The following is a 20212-nucleotide window of genomic DNA, read 5'->3' on the forward strand; positions in this document are numbered from 1 at the left end:
ATAATTTGCATAACAAAAAAGAAAATAAATATCCCGTGAGAGGACCCTTAATGCCCGATATGAACGCACCGCGCATGACCCAAAACCTCACTTCCGCAACCAAATAAATTGGATGAGGAGACAAGGGGAGGAGGGTGGGAACTCTAGTATATGGTGGTGAGTATTATATCATAAACATTGGTTTTACTACAAAAACCTCAAGTTTATTTCAATAATAGCTCACCACCATATAAATAATAGCGAATTTGTCTTACCGTAGAGGAGTCTTCGAGGACAATGACCTCTTGAAAAGACAGCAACAAGGACATCAGTTAAAAACCCCTTAAGGGTCTGGGATATTTGCAATAAAACTCTTTAAAAACAGAAACGGCAATGGAACCTCCCTAAGGATTGACTGGGGGACAAGTGACTGACTGAGCAGTAACAAGAGGACCCAGAGAATACAACCCATCTGCATGGGAGGACAGCGAACGCAGATAGAAGTCTGCAAAGGTGTTGCGGCCTCGCCAAAAGGCAGATGCCATGACCTCGTCATATGAGGTTCCATTGAGAAAAGCCCAAGAGGCAGATAGAGCCCTAACTTCATGTGCCCTAACCGAACACTGTCACGAGTCTCTGCAGTAGACCCCTCATAGGCTTTCTGAATAGTTTCACAGATCCACCTGGAAATAGTCTGAGAAGATATATCAGACTGCTTTGCCTTGATGGGCAAGAACAGCCGAGGTCTAGGACCCTGCCGCCCCCCCTTAGTTTTATCAAGATAAAACTTCAAAGCCCTACAAGGACAAAGTAACAGATCCTGATCATTGGAACCAGAGACGGCCTTTAAGGCAGGAATCTTGATAGGATCTGGTGAAAAATTGGGAATCTGGTTTTTTGCCAAGAAGGAAGGGTCACTAGGGAATAGTTCCGTGACCACCTGAGACATGACGGAGAAGAAGAAAGAGCATGTATTTCACTTCTCCACCTACCTGAGGCAAGTGCAATCAGGAAAACAGTCTTCCATGAAAGGAACTTTATAGAAGCAGAAGCCAAAGGCTCATAAGGAGACCTTGTAAGAGAGTCCAAAACTAAAGCCAAGTCCCACTGGGGTGTCAAGATTCTTACCCTAGGCTTCTCCAACGAAAAAGACCTGAGGAGATTAGAGAGAGTGGAACATGTTCCAATATCTGAACGACCCCGAAATGAAAAGACATTGGCTAAGGCTGAACGATAGCCTCGAATGGTGCTAGGAGCTAGTTCCCTAACCTTAAAAAGGTAGAGGAAAAACTCCGCTATTAACTGAATAGAGGCACCGAGTGGATCAATCTTCCTACTGATACACCAACTGCAGAAGACTGACCATCTGGACTCATAGATGGCAGATGAGGAAGATCGAATAGATCTTGTGATGCCATCGGTAACTTCTGCAGAAAAGCCTGCCTGCAAGAGACAGACCGAAATAGCCTCCACGCGTGAAGGTGTAGGTGTTCCAGATTGGGATGAAACTGTCTGGACTTGGGCTGGCTGAGGAGATTCCACCTGGACGGAATGGCCAAGGGGAGATCTACCAGCAAATCCAGAAGAGCTGGAAACCAAAAAATGAAGTCCTGGGAGGGAAGAACCTCGGATTTCTCCCGAGAAGGGATAAAACCTAGGCGAAGAAGAGTTGTCAAGACCGACCTGGTGCTGCAACGCAGAGAGACTGGGTCTAAATGCAGCATCAGGGAAGTCGTCGAAATAAATATGGATATCTACTCCGCGACTGTGTAAATAGCCCACAACCACCTGAAGTAGCTTGGTAAACACCAAAGGGGCGGTGGTCAGACCGAAGGCCTTGAACTGGAACACTCTGCCTTGAGAAGTGAATCTCAGGAATTTCCTGGCCGATTTCTTTATCGGTATATGGAAATAAGCGTCCTTGAGGTCGATTGAGGTCGCCCACATACCTGGAGCTACCGAAGTCAAAATACTTCGCGGTGTCTCCATTTTGAAGTGTGGCGAGACTACATGCTTGTTGAATGCGCTGAGGTCTATAATCGGACGCCAGGCCCCGGACTTCTTCTTAACAAGAAACATCCGGGAGTAAAAGCCTGGAGTCCAGAGTGACCTTGGAAGCTTCTCCACAGCACCCTTGGCTATCAAGGAATTGACCTCGTCTAAGAGGGCCTGAGCCTTCGATCTCTACATCGCCTGGTGGAGGAAAGAAGATAGGGTCCACAGACAGAAGAGGATCCTTCATAAGAGAAATACCTAGACCCTCGGAAACCACCGAAATTGCCCACTTGTCCTTGGTGAGCTCCTTCCATTCTGGAAGGAAGTAGGATAGACGACCCCCAACGGGAAGATCTGGCTTTGGAAGCTGGAGACCTGACCATGGATCGTCTAATGGAGAGGACAAGTGACAATGAGGAACCGAGGGACTGCAAGAGTCAGGAACCCCTTCCCCCTCTGTGACTCTGACTGCCCCGACCCCGAGAAGAGTGCCCACCTCGAACAGCCGAAGCTACAGGAGTCTGAGTCTGAGACTGAGTTGTCTGAGCACCCTTCTTAGGCTTACCTGGACGCTGCACCCGGCCAGGTTTAGGCTTAGCCCTAAGCTTTTCAAGCCTAGCTGAAGCCGCCTTGTCATTGTTGACTCGGTCCATGACAGAGGTGAGAATACCTCCAAACATTTCTGAGCCAGACAAGGGAGCAGTCATGAGATCGGAAATGAATGGCTCACCTACAGCTAGTCTGGGCTTCAGAACTGCTGCACGGCGGGCCAAAACAAAATCAGCAAGAACTGCCAAAATGAGCGCGGTTCCATCCATGTGGGCCCGGTTCATGGCCTTGCTGAGTTCAGCCAGAAGCTTAGTCTTGTTAGGTAGGCTCTCCTCAGAATGAGAAGATGCTACGAACAAAGCAGAGGAAAAAGAATCTGCATAAGCCAGCACATGAATGGCAAGACGAAGCAGTCTTTCCATGCGACTATGCTCCTTAGGAGATAAATGAACAATATCATTTGATCTCCCAGGCCAGCGATGGTCTAAGATAAGATCCACCTTAGCTGGAGTAGGTTCAACTGAGGAATTGTGCACAGAATATCGAGAAGGACTAAACCCCTCGATATCGCTAACCCCCAGAAGCAAACCAGAAAGATCCTGCTTCCTATTAGAAGAATCTTTGGCCTGCAGAACCTTTTCAATTTGGGCCAATGCTGAAGAGACCATAGTCCCTTCAGCCAAAGACCTACCTGATGCCTTAGCTTCTGGCTCCGAGGGAAGAAAGGCACTTAAAGTTGAAGTCCTTTCTGGGAGGCTAGAAGCAGAGGGAGGGGGACAAAACTCAACTCCCAAAAGGGAAGCAACCTCCAAAGGAAGGCTACGAAAGGAATCAAGATTCCTCTCTGCCTGAGATGCAGCCAGACCTAAATCTGAGTCGGGGTTATCAGCCTCAGAGTGAAAAGACTCATGATCTGACCCCTCGGTAGGTACTGATGGGAGCCATGAGCGAGTTTCGGCATCCACATCAGACCCAGCATCCAACGACAGAGTGTCCCCATCATCAGGCAAAGTCAGCTGACCAACATCCTCAGTCTCGGACTCCTCAAAATCCATATCCTCAGTCTCCTGAAGATCAGTTTGAGGAGACTGGCCAAAACTGGAGGTTGACCGAGACACAGTCTGGTCTGGAGCCTCCATTCTCCTACACTTAGAAGCAGAAGAAAGGCCAGCACTAAGATGAGAGAAGATGACTTTACGCTTAACCCTGCTGGGAAGCGATGACCTGGGAGTCTCAGCCAATGTCTTCGAGGGACGGTGAACCCTTTTAGACTTAACAAGGCGTGAGCGAGAAGGGGGGGACCCAACTCAACACCTGACTGATTATAGACAGCTGAGGAAACCCAAGGTTGACCATTGTAACCTGGAAAGGTTTGACCAAACCCAGGGTATGGAAATCCCATAGACTGGGAGGGGCCCCAGTGTTGGCCGAAGCCAGAATACTGGGGAGAAGGCAACATTCCGACACCCGCAGGACCAGGAAATGAATTGCCCCCTACTGGAGACCTGCCTGGCCAATATGGCTGAAAATGGCCAAAATTGCCAGGAGACTGCAAACTACCACCTAACCCGGTTGCAGAATGAGGGTAGGGATAAGGTGGGGGGTGCCCTGGAGCTCCCATAAACCCCACTGAGCCAGGAGCTCTAACTGGAGGAGGACCAGATAGAGGCAAGGCAGACCTAGGAACCGAAGGGTTTATTACCCCGGAACCCAAACCAGACTCAAAATACGGTAAACCAATGCCTGGGAGTGAAACAGAGACACTCCCAGCTCCTAGTGCAGCCTCTCCAGAACCACCGTAAAAACTGGCAGTACCAGCCGACCTACTGTCAGTGGGTACGCCGGCACCCCTCAATGGGGCCCGGGTCGCATGACTGGCCTGTTCGGTAACCATTCCGCTGATGGAGATGGTACCTGGACACTCGCTCCCTTCGACCTCCAAGGAGATTCCCGGGTGAGTGCCCTTCTGATGACCGATAGAACCCAAAGGCCCTACCGCCTCAGAAATATGTGTGTGAATAGGCTCCTCTGTAGCCAAAGAGTGCCTACCACTGTGAGACAAAATTACTTCCCCTTCAGGGGGTAAAAATGCCTCACTGCCAGGTGGGAGGCTAACAACAGCACCACACTGGACTTTAGGTTGACGTTTACTGTCTGCCCCAGACTTAGCACCCTTATTACGGGCGACAGACTGATGGGACAACACCCTGTCCCACAAAGTGTTTGACCATGTCAAACAGACGGAACACATGTTGTCCCGGGAGCAGCCTCGGCAGGTAGAACAGGTGTCATGGTCATCCCCATCGAGGATGACATGACCGCAGTCTCCTGACCGAGTTTTTGGACCCGAAGTAAGTCTCTTACCTCGCATTCTGCTAGGCAGGCAGCTTCCAGCAAACGAGAAAATCCAGCCAAAAAACGAAAGAAAAATCCACCGATAAAATTACGGAAAAACGTCCCGTAAACTGGAAATAAGTACAGAAAAGTACAGAATGAAAAGGAAATAAAACAACTGAGTTGACAAAAGCAAACGGTAGCAAATAAAGCGAGAAAAATAGACACCGAAGTGGTCTACTAGACCGCGGTACCGTAGCGAGACAGTCCACGTGTGAAGTAACCACTCGAAACAAAAGACGAAATACGACACAAAAACGGACTGACAGTTCAAACTAAAATGAAAACCCTGTCAACAAAGATGAGAATAACAAGATTACGAATGCAAAGCAAAAGAAAAACTAATGAAATGCAACAAAAAACCCTGGGAAAACGAGCTGTAGTCAAGATCCTTCTGGGATGATGGCTGCCATAAGCGGAAGTGAGGTTTTGGGTCATGCGCGGTGCGTTCGTATCGGGCATTAAGGGTCCTCTCACGGGATATTTATTTTCTTTTTTGTTATGCAAATTATGGGCTGCCGGAGGCGATACGCTATTATTTATATGGTGGTGAGCTATTATTGAAATAAACAGGGCTTATGGTCCAATCCAGGATTCAGGAAACATCCTCTCATGGGATCTATATACAGAACAATAGATATCATGCGGACCCAGGAATTTCATGACCCGATATCCTCTCATGGGATCCAGGTATATGAGGTACTCAGTATATCTGGATCCAGGATTGTCAGAAATATCCTCTCATGGGGTACGTATTGATAATGGGAAATCTCATCCAGCCGTTGGGACCAGGAGTGACCATTTCGCTTCTGGTGGGATAATATTGGCAGTAATCCTGGGACAAGGGGCGACAGTTCACTCCTGATGGGATAATGTCAGTAATCCGTGGGATTTCCATAGTTATATATATGCAGTGTGATATAGCCCCCAAGGCCAAACTTTGTGTGTATAAATTATCATGTCTGTATATATTTTTCTGTGTTTTTATTTCTGTTATTTTATATAGATACATCTGCACAATGTTGTGTAGGCCACATACATACAGTTAATAGATAGCATTTATTAAACTGTAGCATATTGTTTGGTTGTTTATAAACACCAGTACGTTGGGCAATCCTGATTTCTATCTGTATACTAGTATGTATAGGATCTGTTTTCATTTCATATGAGATTTTATGAAACGAGTCTTAGAAGTTTTTAGTTTTTATACCCCCCAACCCCCAACCCCCTTGCAGTTTAAGGGGGGGGGGGGGGGGGGGGGGGGGGGTTGTTACTGGAATCAGGTTGTCAATCTGTCCGTCCATCTGCAGAAACAACAATGTACTGGCTACTCGTCCTAAACTGCTTAGGGGATTTCAACAAAACTCGTTAAGTGTTATGATTTGGCCCCTGGACAACAGTTCTAGTTTTTCAAGCCTTCAGCTGGGTAAAAATGAAGACTTTGAGACGAGTTTCATAAAATGTAATATGAAATGAAACCAATTTTAAGATACTTTTTGTCACATAACTCAGAAAACCTATGTTTTGACAGGCTTTAAAGTCAAAATACGAAGACTTATTCAAACGGAGATGGCCATTCATGATGTCCCATTACTGTCAATATTATGACATCACAATCGATTTCTGAAAAATGCTCGAGGGTATATATTACACGAGCAAACTCATTGGATGACAGACTATAAGGCAATTATGTGATAAATCGAGATTATGTGTTGTTTTAGAAGTTAGACAGAAAATTCTCTTGATTAAGGCTTTTTCTTTTTGGCAGGAATATCTTCTAACAGTATTAAATCGCATGTTTTTTTGGAATGCTTCACCAAGAAACAAAATAAATGTCTATATTAAGACTGACAATGACTTTTATCGGAGGATGTCTATAGTAAGACTGACAATGACTTTTATCGGAGGATGTCTATATTAAGACTGACAATGACTTTTATCGGAGGATGTCTATAGTAAGACTGACAATGACTTTTATCGGAGGATGTCTATATTAAGACTGACAATGACTTTTATCGGAGGATGTCTATAGTAAGACTGACAATGACTTTTATCGGAGGATGTCTATATTAAGACTGACAATGACTTTTATCGGAGGATGTCTATAGTAAGACTGACAATGACTTTTATCGGAGGATGTCTATATTAAGACTGACAATGACTTTTATCGGAGGATGTCTATAGTAAGACTGACAATGACTTTTATCGGAGGATGTCTATATTAAGACTGACAATGACTTTTATCGGAGGATGTCTATAGTAAGACTGACAATGACTTTTATCGGAGGATGTCTATATTAAGACTGACTGACTTTTATCGGAGGATGTCTATAGCAAGACTGACAATGACTTTTATCGGAGGATGTCTATATTAAGACTGACAATGACTTTTATCGGAGGATGTCTATAGTAAGACTGACAATGACTTTTATCGGAGGATGTCTATATTAAGACTGACAATGACTTTTATCGGAGGAGGATGCATCCTTGTTTGCAGTAACAGAGACTCTAGGCGTACAGCTGATAGATAATATCGTGTGATATTCATTATTTGTTGATTAACTCTCTCACTGGGTTATGTGGTGTCGAGTGAGTGTGGGATATATTGACTGGTAATGATTTGTAGTAGATTTCTCAGGATTAATGTAACATCTGGTTTATTTTCTGTATAAACCAGGTAATGGGACGATTATCATTGATAGACATTATAGCTATCTGTCGACACCCATGTAGGAATTCTTACATCAATATTAATCCATTATTCAGACTTTGTTGGATGTTGTTTGTTTGTGTTGATTATTATTACTTCCTGTTCTGATCAGGTTGACATACTACTGCAGCAAACATGATGTACAGTCAGAGATTAATTTAGACCAATTTTACTTCCGAAATTACATAGTATTTTTCCCGGTGATGGAGTTTTCCCCTTTGAATAAAAGCAAATCCCCCATCAAGAAAAAATCCCATAAAACAGATGAAAGTTCTCAAAATCAGGGGAAATTCCCCAAAATTTGATGAAATATGTAAAAATTATATCAAAGAATAGCTGTAAAATGTTAAAGTTTAAAGAATAATTCAAGACACTGCAGCCCTTCATTTCCCCTAAATTTCATAATGGCTATTATGTGTAGTATTCCCCAAATCCTTAATTGACCCCTGACAGTAAGTATTTGTTTGTTTGTTGGGTGTATCACTCTATGACCTGAGCCAGGGTCATTTTGAGGTCTGGTCTACTGTAGTAGTTAGTGGCTACCCCCCCCCCCCCCCCCCCCCCCCATCAGTACTCATTGTGTTTTATATATATAGACTTCAAAGAAAAAATTACGTAAGACTACAAAAAAACTACCTCTGTCAGTGAATCATGTTATATATAGACTACAAAGAAAACTACCTCTTTCTGTGAATCATGTTATATATAGACTACAAAGAAAACTATCTCTATTAGTGAATCATGTTATATATAGACTACAAAGAAAATTATCTCTATTAGTGAATCATGTTATATATAGACTACAAAGAAAACTACCTCTTTCAGTGAATCATGTTATAAATATTATATAGAAACAAAAAAAACTTCCTCTATCAATACTCAAATTGTATTTAAATTAATTGATCCTTAAATGTGTGAAATGTAACAGATAATAAAAATCAGCTTTTAAACACAGCACAACAATAAAATGATATTGATTTTCACGTTATGAAAACAAATTGTTATAATCAATAATAAGTAACTCCTATAAAATGCCAGCCATGGCACTTCCCAACACAACCAGATAGGGATCTACTTGAGTATGGTGTTCTGCTCAATGCTGAGCAGTAAACATTATGCCATTAGTTTTATTTATTCAGCATTACAGATACCCGAGTAAAAATGTGAAGATGGGGCCTTGCATATCTTCACTCAATTTTTCCCTCATGAAAATATTTGATATTTTGTATTTTCCTTGATTGTGTAAGTTTACATGAGCTTTGCGTTAATACCAATGCTAAGGGTGTCAGCCGAGAGTATTTCCTTAACTCAGGTTAACTGTGTCAAGGTCACTGTCTTAAGGTCGAATTTGAAACTCAAAACAATTTGTCTTTTGCTTTCAAAGATTACATCTTCCTTGATGCAGCTATATAATTGACTATGGAACATTGTGAGGGGCTGTGTGGCCGAGTGGTTAAGGTGTCCGGACACTTTATCACTAGCCCCCCCCCCCCCCCCCCCCCCCCCCCCCCCCCCCAACCTCTGGGTTGTGAGTTCGAAACCCATGTGGGGCAGTTGCCCACAGGAACTGACTGTAGTTCGGTGGTTTTTCTCCGGGTACTCCAGCTTTCATCCACCTCCAAAACCTGGCACGTCCTTAAATGACCCTGGCTGTTAATAACAAAATAAACCACAAACAGACTATGTGATACATGTCACACTTACAGTAATTTGTTCAAAATTGATATCGTAGTTCAAATCTGGTCTAACAATGACACCACTGCTAGGCATGTACTTTATCTAAAACAGAAAATCTTGAAATACCCTGAAGTTCATCTGTAACATAATATCCCGAAGTATCCTTGGTACAGCAATTATATTCTTTAACATTGTGCCATGAATGCACTGAATTTTGGTTTATTTTGACAGCAGGTTTTCTGTTTAGTAAATGTATTGCCACCTGAAGTCCGTTAGAATGAAATATCCAAGAAGGTTTTCATGGACCAGAGACAGTTAATTGTCGTTTTTAATTTTAGATGATTAGTTTAAAATATTAAGTGTCATGGAGGAAACAGTTGAGTAATCATAATCCATCAGTTTGGTTCAACAGTTAGTGATTTGTGAGTTGGTGTTAATTGTTAAAACAATGAGGCTTTGACATCAGGGACCTGAAGGGGACTTAATATTGGTTGATAAAAGTGAGTACTTGAGAGGACACACAGAGGCTTCATACAGCATGCATAGTCTATCAGATTTATATATATATTTGTTGGACGAAGCCTTTTTGATGAACCCCCTGAATGTTGTCCTGAGTGAGGTAGCCACCAGCTACTACAATGTGACTCTACCTTAAAATGTGATAAATTCAACAAAGAATTAAACACACTGATTTTAAATGTCACCAAGAGTAGTTCCTTATGTAACACAAGGTCCATTTGATATAATGACACTTAATGTCACATGACTTAATGTCATTTTACAAACATTCGACAGGAATGGAGGATTCTCATCCATGACTTTTAAATCAATAATCTACATAACTCGAGAGAAGTGGTGTTATGGGCTATGTCTGTTGATCTCATCCTCTAGGAGTGACAGTGTGACAGAGAATGGTTTTATGGCTTAGTTTTATTACAACATGCCTTCTAATTGATGGGTTTGCAAAGCTTTAATGATTACAAATGTGTGACCATGCAAGTATTTGTACTGGGATATTTCTAAGGCTGTTTTATGAGGATTGAATGTGATAATTGAAGTCACTATTTGTTTTTTTTTATTTGACTTTGTTATTAATAATTATATAACAATATACTGTTGAAAATGATATATTTGTGGATACTTTATTTCAATGAAAATGATATATTGTTGATACTTTATTTCATTGAAAATGGGATATTTGTGGATATACTTTATTTCATGGCTTCAATGAAACTGTTTAGTTTTGTGGGACAAACTTTCGTGGATATTACTTAAATACCAAGGGGGCCGCGGTGGCCGAGTGGTTAAGGTGTCCCAACACTTTAACACTAGCCCTCCACCACTGGGTTGCGAGTTCGAAACCTACGTGGGGCAGTTGGCAGGTACTGACCGTAGGCCGGTGGTTTTTCTCCGGGTACTCCGGCTTTCCTCCACCTCCAAAACCTGGCACGTCCTTAAATGACCCTGGCTGTTAATAGGACGTTAAACAAAAATCAAACAAACTTAAATACCACAACTAGAGACATTAAACTTCACAAGTTAACCAACATATTAACTGAATTACTGATCCACACAGTGTCAGCCAGATCCACCTCTCATGGGGCCTTTGACCCCTAACCTGGAACATCCTAAAGGTGGCACGTTTGTGAATGGCTTCCAGCTCCTGTCATGTGATTCACCTTCTAAGCCAACTGGACTCTTTCTCTGCTGTATGATTCATAATCTTATAACTGACATCTCAAAATGTTAATTTTGCTCGCCCAGGCTCACAAAAATAAAAACTTCAAAAGACTTGTTTCATAAAATTTCATATGAAATTGACAAAATTTAAGGTACTTTTGTGATTGAGGTGAGTTTAATGTCAAAATGTAGAGGACATTTTGTGGTGCCATTCACGGAATAACAGGACTTGGATGGAAGCAAATGGAGAAGTAATTAACAATTAGATTCATTGTATTTATTTTAGTAATGTTCCTTATCAACAACAAAAGCAGGCAATGTTTTATGCAGTAATGTACAATGTAGACAAGCTCAATGTCCCAATATACCACAATATTGATATACCACTATATACCGATATACCACAATTTACCAATATACCACAATATTGATATACCACTATATACCGATATACCACAATTTACCAATATACCACAATATTGATATACCACTATATACGGATATACCACAATTTACCAATATGCCACAATATTTATATACCACTATATACGGATATACCACAATTTACCAATATGCCACAATATTTATATACCGATATACTACAATGTAAAAAATAAACCACAATATACCACAATGTAATAATATACCACAGTATTGATATACCGATATACCACAATATACCGATCTACCACAGTCACATAGCCCCTCGTCCTATATTACAGCACCCGTGCGGGGACTCAAACTAGGTACCCTTCATTCATGTAGCCATTCGTCATATATTACAGCACCCGTGTGGGGACTCAAACTAGTGACCCTTCAGTCATGTAGCCCCTTGTCCTATATTACAGCACCCGTGCGGGGACTCAAACTAGGTACCCTTCATTCGTGTAGCCATTCGTCATATATTACAGCACCCGTGTGGGGTCTCAAACTAGTGACCCTTCAGGCACGTAGCCCTGCATCCTATCTGTTGACCACCATACTTCCATATAATGATTATGTACCTTGTAATTTAAAATAAAGTGAAATTTAAATAAAATCAAAGCTAAAAATTATTCTGTAACAAAACGAATCAACATTATGTATAGTTTATCATTTTTGTACAGTGACTTTACAATCTGAATTATGATATATTTGTGTGGTACAACTAACAGGGAGTAAATATAAACCAAACGTGAGTCCCTCTGGGACAAAAACAGGGTACAGAAAAGTGTTTCGGCCTACTGTTAATGTTGTGTCGACCATAAGATAAATGTAAAAAATTATACCGTGATGCCTACCTAAAATACGTTTCTTATCTTGTAGGATAATAGTGACGATGAAATATCACTGGCCAACTCCCAAATGGAAACAAGTTCCAAAAAGGATCTGGAAAAAACGCAGTCGTCCAACAAGTCGACACCTGCCAAAGGTCGCAAACGACGTAAACAACGACACGATTGGGAGATCGTGGAGGGTTTACGGGATGGTCACAGGTGCGAAGAAAAACCGGAAAAGTACCAGGGCTTCATGTTAAAACGGCGGCGGTGGCCGATGAAGGGCTGGCACAAGGTAAATAAGGTTTCACTGTTTTAATTTGTTTTGTCTACATTTGTTCTTTAAAACATGTTATATAATTAGTCTGCAATCCTTGTGAATTATAGGACAATAACTTTACAAAAAAGCCAGTTTAATGTTTCATTGAATTGATAGTCTTATTGTCTATAACCATTTTAGACACTGCAGTGTTATGTGTTGAGGGGGCTGAGGTGGCCGAGTGGTTAAGGCGTCCCGACACTTTAACACTAGCCCTCCACCTCTGGGTTCAATTTCAATTTCAATTTCAAAACATTTTATTGACACAAGGACAATAGGATTGGACAGCAGGCAAACCCTATATAAGTCATCTCCCAAAACAGTAACATACACAATGGTACAAACATGGACATAATATAACACATTACATATTACAATCTCAATGCTTAACAAAGAGGCACCTCTGGATTGTGAGTTCGAAACCTACGTGGGGCAGTTGCCAGGTACTGATCGTAGGTCGGTGGTTTTTCTCCGGGTACTCCGGCTTTCCTCCACCTCCAAAACCTGGCACGTCCTTAAATGACCCTGGCTGTTAATAGGACGTTAAACAAAAACAAACAAATATTATGTGTTCAGCCAAATCCAGCTTTCAGCAAACGTTGATCTCCTGTAATGGCATCTTCAGTTGCCATTACAGGAGATCATGTTGTTGTTGTGTGAGCATTCATGTATAATCTTCAGACCACTCTCCCGCAGTGGCCGAGTCGTTAAGGTGTCCCAACACTTTATCACTAGCCCTCCACCTCTGGGTTGCGAGTTCAAAACTTACATGGGGCAGTTGTCTGTTACTGACCCTAGGTCAGTGGCTTTCCTCCACCTCCAAAACTAGGCATGTCCTTAAATGACCCTGGCTGTTAATAGGATGTTGAACAAAAATAAACCAAAGCGAACCACTCTCCCCTAGAACATAGGTTTGAGACGCGCAATAACACAATTACGGGAATCCAGGGTTTTTTTTTCACTACTTTGGGAAAGGGGCCTATGGCTTTGGGATTGGGAAAAAATCCGCGACAACAGGTAAATTGGTGAAAATTGACATAATGGTAAAAATAACAACTAGACACATATATGGATCTACGCTATATTTATTTAGACTCTAGAGCATTATCTCCCTTTATCAGGTCAGAATAACCAATAAAACGAAGACAGGACGGCACCATCCGGATTTTAAAGGCATAGTTTTTTTATAGATCATTCGACTGGAAATTTTAATTGGTCGGATTGAGAAAAATATCTAATTTTGCCCTGGGGAATGTGGTCGAATTTTGGCCCCAAGTCAGCCCCAAAAAAAGCCCTGGAATCACCTGGACTTATACTCCTTACCATTTCCAGGGTTTCTGTATGAATCTCTATCTTACCCTCATTAAACAATTTAGAATTAGAATTGTGATTTTATTTACAAATCAGTATTTTGATATTTTCTTAATATCTTTTTTTCTTAAACAAAAGTTCAAAGTAAGTATTTCTGTAAATGTTTGCTAAGGAGGCTTAGAAGCGGGTACTAGAAGAGTTTGTCTAAACTCTGTCATAAATAGTCATGTCAGTAATTGTTATAGAATGAATTGTTGATGTAGTAGACATTTTATTATCGCTGAGCATTCTCAGGGGCTATGATCCACCTACTCTTCTGAAGAAGAAGGTTAATGCGGATTATAACTCTTGGGTTAGTGAGGACATAAAGGCGTGAGTGTGATTTGAGCTATGTCGTTGTTAGTTAAGGGCGTAATTTTTCTGTGTTGTTTCCTGAATTCCACTACAGACAGTATTGATCGAGTTTTCTTGTCTATTAGATTCATTTAAGAAGGGCAGACCATCCTTTAGGGGCCAGGCCATATCAAACTTCACCATGACAGACTTCCTTCTTGGAATGAACTTTTTTAGCCCACCATCATCAGATGGTGGGCTATTCAAATCGCCCTGCGTCCGTGGTCCGTCGTCCGTCCCTCCGTCCGTCCGTCCGTCCGTCCGTCCCTCCGTCCGTCCGTAAACAATTCTTGTTATCGCTAATCCTCCGAAAGTACTGAAGGGATCTTTCTCAAATTTCATATGTGGGTTCCCCTTGGTGCCTAGTTATGCATATTGCATTTTGAGACCAATCGGAAAACAACATGGCCGACAGGCAGCCATCTTGGATTTTGACAATTGAAGTTTGTTATCGCTATTTCTGAGAAAGTACTGAAGGGATCTTTCTCAAATTTCATATGTAGGCTCCCCTTGGTGCCTAGTTATGCATATTGCATTTTGAGACCAATCGGAAAACAACATGGCCGACAGGCAGCCATCTTGGATTTTGACAATTGAAGTTTGTTATCGCTATTTCTGAGAAAGTACTGAAGGGATCTTTCTCAAATTTCATATGTAGGCTCCCCTTGGTGCCTAGTTATGCATATTGCATTTTGAGACCAATCGGAAAACAACATGGCCGACAGGCAGCCATCTTGGATTTTGATAATAGAAGTTTGTTATCGCTATTTTTCAGAAAGTACAGAAGGGATCTTTCTCAAATTTCATATGTAGGTTCCACTTGGTGCCTAGTTATGCATATTGCATTTTGAGACCAATCGGAAAACAACATGGCCGACAGGCAGCCATCTTGGATTTTGATAATTGAAGTTTGTTATCGCTATTTCTGAAAAAGTACTGAAGGGATCTTTCTCAGATTTCATATGTAGGCTCCCCTTGGTACTTAGTTATGCATATTGCATTTTGAGACCAATCGGAAGACAACATGGCCGACAGGCAGCCATCTTGTATTTTGATAATTGAAGTTTGTTATTGCTATTTCTGAGAAAGTACTGAAGGGATCTTTCTCAGATTTCATATGTAGGCTCCCCTTGGTACTTAGTTATGCATATTGCATTTTGAGACCAATCGGAAGACAACATGGCCGACAGGCAGCCATCTTGGATTTTGATAATTGAAGTTTGTTATCGCTATTTCTGAGAAAGTACTGAAGGGATCTTTCTCAAATTTCATATGTAGGCTCCCCTTGATGCCTACTTATGCATATTGCATTTTGAGACCAATCGGAAGACAACATGGCCGACAGGCAGCCATCTTGGATTTTGACAATTTAAGATTGTTATCGCTATTTCTGAGAAAGTACTGAAGAGATCTTTCTCAAATTTTATATGTAGGTTCCCCTTGGTGCCTAGTTATGCATATTGCATTTTGAGACCAATCGGAAAACAACATGGCCGACAGGCAGCCATCTTGGATTTTGACAATTGAAGTTTGTTATCGCTATTTCTCAGAAATTGCTGAAGGGATCTTTCTGAAATTTCATTTGTAGGTTGCCCTCTGTGCCTAGTTATGCATATTGGATTTTGAGACCAGTCAGAAAACAACCTGCCTGACAGGCAGCCATCTTGTATTTTGACAATTGAAGTTTGTTATCGCTATTTTACAGAAGGTACTGAAGGGATCTTTCTGAAAATTTCATATGTAGGTTCCCCTTGGTCCCTGGTGTTGCATTTTGGGACCAATCCGAAAACAACAGACAGCCATTATCGCCAAATCTTAAATTTTATATATAGGTTACCCTTGTTTGAAAAGTCCTAGAGGGCTGTTTCTGAATTTACACAGATTAGTAAGATTTAGAGGAAGGGAAAAGTAGAGAAAAGATCAATCTGACATGGAACCTATAAAGATCATTCAATGGTGGGCGCCAAGATCCCTCTGGGATCTCTTGTTTATGAATACTTAAGGTATTCTTAACCTTTTCAGTTACGAAAGAAAGGTGTTTTTGGTGCAGTACGTTTAAACAAAAAAAAGCTGATTGAATGAGTCATTAACAATCCTCTTTAAACAGTGTTAATTATATCAGCTTTGGTCAGGGAATTAGTGTCATTTACTACAGCATAACTACCGTCTGTCACACTTCATTCAGTCTCACAACGGCCTGCATTTAATTAAACATTGCTTTTGTGTCACCTGACGAAGATAGGAAGTGAGACTAAGGCGTTACGTTTCGGTCAGTGTCGACAACATTTCACTTTAAAGTTTTCGGTTCATTACTTAAAAGATTTGCATTGAGATCTGTTGCTCAAAAAGTTTCAGTGTAACTCTATAACAAAGGGTATATAGTTAGATCACATAGTGGACATCTCAACATTCTTCATTTATGGAATATCATCCTGAATTCATGGTCCAGTGACTCTGGAATTTAGGGATGCTGCATGGGAATCTGGACTTTAAAGTTTTATTAGGTCACCTGAGACAAAAGTCTCAAGTGACCTATTCTAATCGCCTTTTGTCCGTCGTTGTGCGTCGTCCATCATCCGTCGTCCGTCCGTAAACAATTTACATTCTCGACTTCTTCTCCAAAACCCCTTAACCAAATTCAATGAAATTTGGCAGGAACCAAAATTGTGAATTATATGGTCCCCACCCCCAAGGCGCCTGAGGGGCAGGGCTAAAAAGGGTCAAATTGACTAAAACTTCAAAAATCTTCTTCTCTACTCTCAGATATGGTGGAATCAAACACTCTTCCTAGATGGAAGGGTCTTAAGGTGCTTTACCAAAATTGTGAATTTCATGACCCAGGGGTCTCACGTTTGCCCCTGAGGAGGGGGTACATTTTACTATAGTTTACATAGGGAAATCACATTTTTGACAATTATTTGTTTGATTTCTATTGGAATTCATTCTAACTTGGTTAACATTATCAGCATGGGATGAAAGCTTAATGGTATAAACGTGTTGGCCCTGACTGACCCTTTAACTGATGGGCGGGGCCAAAAAGTGTCAATTAAATTAACTGAAATAATTCAAATCTCAGGTGACTGTTAAATCCCATGGGCCCGTGTTTATCTCGATTTATCAAAAAATATCAATGTTATTTCAAACAGTTGCATTGTAGTATAGACATCTCAACACACTCTACAGATTACATTGTAGTATGGACATCTCAACACACCCTACAGATTACATTGTAGTACAGACATCTCAACACACCCTACAGATTACATTGTAGTATAGACATCTCAACACACCCTACAGATTACATTGTAGTACAGACATCTCAACACACCCTACAGATTACATTGTAGTATGGACATCTCACCACAGCTTACATATTACATTGTAGTACAGACATCTCAACACACCCTACATATTACATTGTAGTACAGACATCTCAACACACCCTACATATTACATTGTAGTACAGACATCTCAACACACACTACATATTACATTGTAGTATGGACATCTCAACACACCCTACAGATTACATTGTAGTACGGACATCTCAACACACCCTACAGATTACATTGTAGTACAGACATCTCAACACACCCTACAGATTACATTGTAGTACAGACATCTCAACACACCCTACAGATTACATTGTAGTATAGACATCTCAACACACCCTACAGATTACATTGTAGTATGGACATCTCAACACACCCTACAGATTACATTGTAGTACGGACATCTCAACACACCCTACAGATTACATTGTAGTACAGACATCTCAACACACCCTACAGATTACATTGTAGTATGAACATATCAACACACCCTACAGATTACATTGTAGTATAGAGATCTCAACACACCCTACATATTACATTGTAGTACAGACATCTCAACACACCCTACATATTACATTGTAGTACAGACATCTCAACACACCCTACATATTACATTGTAGTATGGACATCTCAACACACCCTACAGATTACATTGTAGTACGGACATCTCAACACACCCTACAGATTACATTGTAGTACAGACATCTCAACACACCCTACAGATTACATTGTAGTACAGACATCTCAACACACCCTACAGATTACATTGTAGTATAGACATCTCAACACACCCTACAGATTACATTGTAGTATGGACATCTCAACACACCCTACAGATTACATTGTAGTACGGACATCTCAACACACCCTACAGATTACATTGTAGTACAGACATCTCAACACACCCTACAGATTACATTGTAGTATGAACATATCAACACACCCTACAGATTACATTGTAGTACAGACATCTCAACACACCCTACAGATTACATTGTAGTACGGACATCTCAACACACCCTACAGATTACATTGTAGTATGGACATCTCAACACACCCTACAGATTACATTGTAGTACGGACATCTCAACACACCCTACAGATTACATTGTAGTACAGACATCTCAACACACCCTACAGATTACATTGTAATACAGACATCTCAACACACCCTACAGATTACATTGTAGTATAGACATCTCAACACACCCTACAGATTACATTGTAGTATGGACATCTCAACACACCCTACAGATTACATTGTAGTACGGACATCTCAACACACCCTACAGATTACATTGTAGTACAGACATCTCAACACACCCTACAGATTACATTGTAGTATGAACATATCAACACACCCTACAGATTACATTGTAGTACAGACATCTCAACACACCCTACAGATTACATTGAAGTACAGACATCTCAACACACCCTACAGCTAACATTGTAGTATGGACATCTCAACACACCCTACAGATTACTTGTGTATTGTAGACTTATGTAATATAGACATCATAACAGTGAACACACTATATGAACTACTTGAGTTTTAACTATGTGCTGTATTATTTTGGGCTATAAATCTCAAATATTTAAACATTGATTTAAAATCTTTATTGCTTCTCCTATTGACTTACAAATTGAATTGGAATTCTATAATATTTCAGAGGAATTTTCTTCTCACTTTTCAGAAAGAGTTTGTTGTTGTAAAATTGTCATGTTAAGATGAATTTTGAGAATTAAAATTTTGCATTTGTTTTGCAATGCATAAATATCAGGCATGAGAATTTTCAGATAATGTCTGATTTCAGACTTTTTTTCGCATGTTGTCGGTAATCTTAATCTTGATATTTCTTCATAGAAAACACACTACAAAGTGGGATTTCAGACTTGTTTACATTCAGCTTCTCTCATCCCTACAATATTTCCAAGGTCCATTATACAGGTTCCTTATATACATTATCAAATGGAGAGGATTTTTTGTTTGTTTTTAGAAAAAATACTTTAATTTCAATAAATTTTGGAGTTTGCCAAATCTTACTAGAGGGGCCAGTCAATTAAGGCTTATAATTACATGTAATTCTTGTTGTTGTTTTCTTTATAACCCACCATCATTAGACGGTCAAAGCTGATCAAATCGCCCTTTGTCTTCGCTCCGTCTGTCCATCACCTAGTTTATAAGCAATTCTTACATCCATTTACTCCTTAATAAATAATAAATAATATCCTCTGTAAATCAATTTTGGAAAGAGATAAAAAAAAAAAAAGGGCAGGTGGAGTATTCTGTTAAAATGTTCCATCAGGAAAGATTTACTCGGGAACCAAACATTAAAATGAGCGTCAGAGTGATTGTCTGTAACAAGCTTTACAGGTTTAACAGGCAGTCGACTACATAAAAACTTCCATGTGGAACTGTCACACAGACTGAATTTATTTAAAGAATAGTTTCTATTTATAGAGTGAACACAGTGAAATACAATACATCAAGGCAGGAATGTTTCCGATGTAGACCGATTTAGAAAAATAATGACGGCGTCCATCCTTATAAAAAATAATGACAGCGACCATCCTTATAATAAAAAATAATTACAGCGACCATCCTTATAAT

At 40.6% G+C, this 20212-nt stretch overlaps 1 protein-coding gene across 4 annotated transcripts in view; it reads left to right on the forward strand.

Annotated features, from left to right (window-relative positions):
• The window catches only part of LOC117317332 (oxysterol-binding protein-related protein 3-like), a 103925-nt gene that overhangs the window by 38979 nt on the left and 44734 nt on the right, over positions 1–20212 (forward strand). For all 4 annotated transcript variants that reach the window (XM_033872130.1, XM_033872131.1, XM_033872133.1 and 1 more), the window contains one exon: positions 12290–12535. In XM_033872130.1, coding sequence (XP_033728021.1) covers positions 12290–12535 — 246 coding nt within the window. The remainder of the gene's footprint in view (positions 1–12289; positions 12536–20212) is intronic.

This window comes from Pecten maximus, chromosome 19, assembly GCF_902652985.1.
Source record: "Pecten maximus chromosome 19, xPecMax1.1, whole genome shotgun sequence".
NCBI lineage: Eukaryota > Metazoa > Mollusca > Bivalvia > Pectinida > Pectinidae > Pecten > Pecten maximus.